This window comes from Antrostomus carolinensis, unplaced genomic scaffold (assembly GCF_000700745.2).
Source record: "Antrostomus carolinensis isolate BGI_N321 unplaced genomic scaffold, ASM70074v2 scaffold22006, whole genome shotgun sequence".
Lineage (NCBI taxonomy): Eukaryota > Metazoa > Chordata > Aves > Caprimulgiformes > Caprimulgidae > Antrostomus > Antrostomus carolinensis.
Genome location: NW_010322806.1, coordinates 7,850 through 13,118, shown reverse-complemented (window position 1 = coordinate 13,118; position 5,269 = coordinate 7,850). Strand labels below are relative to the sequence as shown.

At 40.4% G+C, this 5,269-nt stretch overlaps 1 protein-coding gene across 1 annotated transcript in view; it reads right to left on the bottom strand.

Annotated features, from left to right (window-relative positions):
- ST13 (ST13 Hsp70 interacting protein) overlaps positions 1-5,269 on the bottom strand; it is a 15,252-nt gene that overhangs the window by 6,575 nt on the left and 3,408 nt on the right. The window contains exons 6-8 of the mRNA XM_029085557.1: positions 4,741-4,851; positions 3,050-3,152; positions 1-75 (exon numbers count right to left, since the gene is read on the bottom strand). The exon at positions 1-75 is cut by the window's left edge and continues 40 nt beyond it. Of these exons, the coding sequence (XP_028941390.1) occupies positions 1-75; positions 3,050-3,152; positions 4,741-4,851 (289 nt within the window). The remainder of the gene's footprint in view (positions 76-3,049; positions 3,153-4,740; positions 4,852-5,269) is intronic.

Sequence of the window (5,269 nt, the reverse complement as noted above, 5' to 3'; positions counted from 1 at the left end):
TTCCATTCTTTCCTTTATTTCCTTTTCTTCACGCTTCCGTTCATATTTCCGGCGATGTTCTGCAATTTTCTGAGCCTGTTACAATAGAATACCAATTTCATATAAATCTCTAGCATATCACACAACGTATTTCAATACAAAATACATGTAAGCATAACCATCTGCTTTTATCAGTTCTTAAAAATAAGATTTGACTCCACACTCTAAAAGCCCCTTTGTTTTAGGAGCCATTTGCTACTTCCTCTCTATGGCAACCAGTTATTCACACCTACTGGCCCTAACTGGACTCATCAGAACATGCACTCTAGTATACTTTTTTGTAACAGAGGTCTGAGACTTGCTCCATAGTTAGAACTTAAACACCTTATCATTCCATGTCCCCTTGGGCTTTTATGCTGAAACACTAATTTCTCCAGGGCTAAAACCAGCAACTGCCCCAGAAAACGGAATTTTCACTGGCACAACAACAGGAAATATAATTCCCCCTGCACACACAGGCTTTAAAGACAGTGCTATTGCTGTTTCAGATGCCTTTGCAGCATATACAGATAGACATAAGCAGACCAAAGAACTCCTGAATCAAACCAAGAAGGGGCTGGTAGGGAGAGAGTTTGCTTCCTATTATTAGCTTTTTCTCAAGTCTATCAAATCTACTGCCCCAGCAGAAGAGAGCAGTTAGCAATGAACTCTCCAAGGCTCCTCATTCAGGGATCATTATAACAACAGAACACTAACTGTAGCACTGCTTTCCTGAAACCAGAATGCATCCTTATATAGCACTGCAAAAAATGGTTCAAGATTTCACAAATTGTGTATGATGTTTACCCTGTAACATCCCTGTAACTAAAAAACATAGCAAAATCAAGGTTCAAGAACAGAGATGCTAACTGCTATATAACAGATACTCTTCTTTCAGAATACTCTTTAGAAGAAGAAATTATAAGTAGTAAAGTTTTGATACAACTTATTTTAGCTAGAAGGTATTAATTCCATACCACATAATTCCTGAAGTGCATCTGCCACAGAAAAGACACTGCAGGCAGCAGGACTGACTGATACTGAATGCAGTACATGTTATCAGAACCTGATGTTAGGGCCATTCAACAGTTCATTAAGAGAGAGGTAAGTGTTTTGGTTTGGGTGGTGGGGTTTTTTTTGTTTGGTTGTTTTTTTTTAATGAAGCACACAGAGTTTCTGAAGTTTTGACTTTCATTATTTCTAAGTTATTTCTCAAAATGAACTAAGCATTTTTAGAATTTGATTCAGACTGTAAGTGAATAAATTATGTGAACACATAATCTTTACTTATTAAAGATAAAATACCACCCATGAAAAGACCACACATTTTTTCCTTGAGCTACATAAACAAATTCCCACGTGGTTGGCAATAACACCTCAATGTATCACAAACATACTCTGCTGCTTCTGTGCATGAGCAGATTAACGGGGAAATAAAAAGTTCCCCCTCAGCTAAGCATTAAGTATACCTCTTATAAAAAAGGTTGAGACCTAAGACCTAATTACATTTATCAGAGATCAGCAGTCTCCAACATAGAAGACTAATAAGTTGCAGGATGGTTTCCATTGTTGTTTTGCTGGAGACAGTGTCTTCTACAAAGACATGGTAGGAAAAGTGAAAGCTGAGTTACTAGACACAGGAATGTTTATGCATGTGGTCAGCTAACCTTGGCTGGTTGCCAGATGCTCACTAAGTCACCTTCTCACTCCCTCTCCTCAACAGGACTGGGAAAGAGGAAAAAAAAAGAAACAGGATACAGTCCTCCACAAACTGTTCTAACATGGGTCCTCCCGCAGAGTAGGGTCCTTAAGCAGCAGACTGTTCCAGTATGGGTATCCCATGGGCTGCAGCTCCTGCCAGAAAACCAGTTTCTGCATGGGCTCCTCCCCACAGGCCGCAGTTTCCATCAGGAGGCTGCTCCAGTGTGGGCTCTCCATGGGTAGCAGCTTCCTCCAGGACATATCCACATGCTCTGGCACGCAGTCCTCCACAGGCTGCAGGATGGATATCTGCTCCACCATGGACCTCCATAGACTCAAGGGGGGCAACCTGCTTAACCATGGTCTTCTCCACGGGCTGCAGAGGAATTTCTGCTCCTGTGCCTGGCACACATCCTCCCCTTTCTTCTTCACTGATCTTGGTGTCTGCAGGGCTGCTTCACACATTTTTTTCTTTACTCCCCTTTCTCACAGCTGTCGCACTACGTTCTTTAACCCATTCTTAAATATGTTATCATAGAAACACCACCGGCGTCGCTGACTGGCTCAGCTTTGGCCAGTGTTAAGTCTGTTTTGGAGCCAGCTGGAACTGGCTACATCTGACATAGGGGAAGCCCCATCTCTTCTTACAAGAGGCCAGCCCTGCAGTCTCCACCTCTCCCCAGCCTTGCCACATAAACCAAATACAATGCAACAGCTGCAATCTGTGGTCTGTCAATCACTTTAAAGGAATATGCAAAACAGATGAAAAAGAAAGCCTGCTATCAACAGTCTTACATTTTTTAGACAAAAGCTCTTCCTTAGAAGAATGCTGGGGTCAATCACTCAAGAAAAGCTGAAAACCCGACTTACAGAGATTATGCTGCCCTCGTGGGGTAGACTAACGAAAATACAAATCACAGCAAAGAATGTTTCCTTTGTAAAACATGGTTAGGGTGAAGCTTTGATCAATTCAGAAATATTTTGAAAAAAATAATCCATTATTGTAGTGTTCTCCTGCTTTTCTGAGTGTTTTTAATCTAGATTCTAAAATGCCTGGTGAACTTCAACTACTTCAGATTCTTCTGTTAAGATTTTAAAAAGGAACATACTATTTCATAGTTTAGTTACATGCCCAGCCCCAGAGACGCACTTTCTCTACACACAGTCATTAACAGCTGTGATTGAAGATACAGAAGTACTTATAAACTCAGTTTGCAGTGTAAGATGACACACTGACACTTCCACATTCCCATAAGACAATGCATATGAGAAGAATTTGAAGGCATCCAAACAAATAGAGGAAGGGCCTCCATTATGCCTCCCCACTTACTCTTGGTTGCACCTCCTTCAGCATGGCACTAGCATCTTCATCATAATCCAGTTTACAAGCTAATGCAAGATCATGAGCAGCCTCCTCCCAGTGACCCAGAAGTCTGGAATTCAGAAGACACCAACATTCAGAAAGAAAAAGCAAACTGAACTCCTACAGCTCTTAAAAATATCTACAATCATACAGCTTTCAGTATTTTCACCTGAAGCTACATGGACTTAGAGAATTACAGGATGTCAGGGATTGGAAGGGACCTCGAAAGATCATCTAGTCCAATCCCCCTAAATGAGATCACATAGAAAGGCGTCCAGGTGGGTTTTGAATGTCTCCAGAGAAGAAGATTCCACAACCTCCCTGGGCAGCCTGTCCCAGGGCTCTGTCACCCTCACTGTAAAGAAGTTTCTTCTCAGGTTTAAGCAGAACCTCCTGTGTTTCAGCTTACACCCACTGCCCCTTGTCCTACCATTGAGCATCACTGAGAAGAGCCCGGCTCCATCCTCCTGACGTTTGCCCTTAACATATTTATAAACATTAATGAGGTCAAGAAGTTTAATAATCATGGTGTTTTCTGTAACCTGCACACTAGGATGCCATCAGAGGATACATGCCTCCTTCATACCCTTACAGTAACTTTTGTTTGAAGGAACAAGGAAAAAACCCCTCAATCAGCTAGTGTCATTGTTTGCTATAAACAGGAAGGGTCTAACAGGGAGAAGGTACCCTACCTAAATACATGAATCACACCAATAGATATACTAGGCACGTGTTCAGTGTAAAAACTATACGTTCAGTGTTCTGTACAAGCCTATACCACTCAAGCTTGAGTGGACCCTCTTTTAAGCTTTACTCAGCACTCAAACATCCTGGCTAACTGGATGCACCACGTTGAAGAGGTCATACAAGCTACTGTGTGCACTTCTTAACTATTCATTTATACAAACTCTTGATAATAAAAAAACTTAAGGAAACGGTGGCATTCCTAAATGCAAAAAGCACTTCTGCTTACAGACAGAGATGTCAATCCAAACTATGCTCCAGTCTTCTCACTCTTAGGTTCCATGCCTTTTATTAGATGTAGACATTAACTCTTGGACACTGTTTAAAATGCCTTTTTTAAAACTGTAAGTTCTAGTAGCATTTATTCCTTCCACTTTTATACAGACCGTAAGAAGTGTTGTCCCCCCCCTTTTTTTTTCTGATCTATTGTAATTAAAAAAAAAAAAAGTTTAACTACAGTTGGGAGGGATGCACACTGGCCTAATGCCATTTTAAATAATTACTCTGTTTGCTTAATATCACTCTTCAATTGCAACAAATGGTTTTCTGAACAACTAGGTAGTTTAATTTACTATGTAAAAGAGCTCTAGGATTTTACAGAATAAGGGCAGCAAATACATGTTTAAGAATTATAGGTTAGTAAATAAAAGCTCAACTAAGTGAAAACAAGAGACCTCCAAACAAATAAAACCCACTGTCCTAGAACTCATCACCTTTAGCAAATTATGTGAAAATGCCAGTCAGAACAGCAGTAAGCCATTAGAAGATATACACTTGGCAGAATCATTTCTTGGCTCATGGCTACTGCTCTCAGGTACAAGACAGACAGTTCAAAAACACAGAGAAGGAGAGAATGCATAAACAAAATTGATCCCCCCAAGTAAGTAAAGGTAGTATCAAGTGCACATGATTACCTATGTGCTTTCCCCCTCCATTTGTAGGTCTGTGCTGAGTCAGGATTAATCTTGATGGCTCTGTCACAATCTCTAATGGCAGCATTTGGCTTCTGTAGCTTCACAAAAACACTATGGGAGCAAGAACATTTATTGTACATACTGAAATACCAAGTTGCTAACTTAAGCTGGAAATAATTTTGGATGACTAACAGGCAAGCTAGTGAGATAATATATTTGAAAAGCTGAGTTCAAAAAGACTTCGTAGTGATAATGGAGTCACTAAAATTTAGTTTCTACCCCCACCATTGTAGATGAATCATTAGCAAAAAGTTAAAGCATTGATTGTTCAGACTCAAGCCTTGCCAGAAAGAGCAACTTTAGTGCACAAGGAAAGGATACATGAATGCAAAGGACAGTTCTCTTTCACGGTGTTTGGAGTCTACAGCCAATGGCAACTACCAATTTGAAAAAAACACCACTATGCATGCTGTATTACATAGTCTTTAAAGCAGAAAGACAAAGTAAGCACGAAATAGGATCAGCAGGA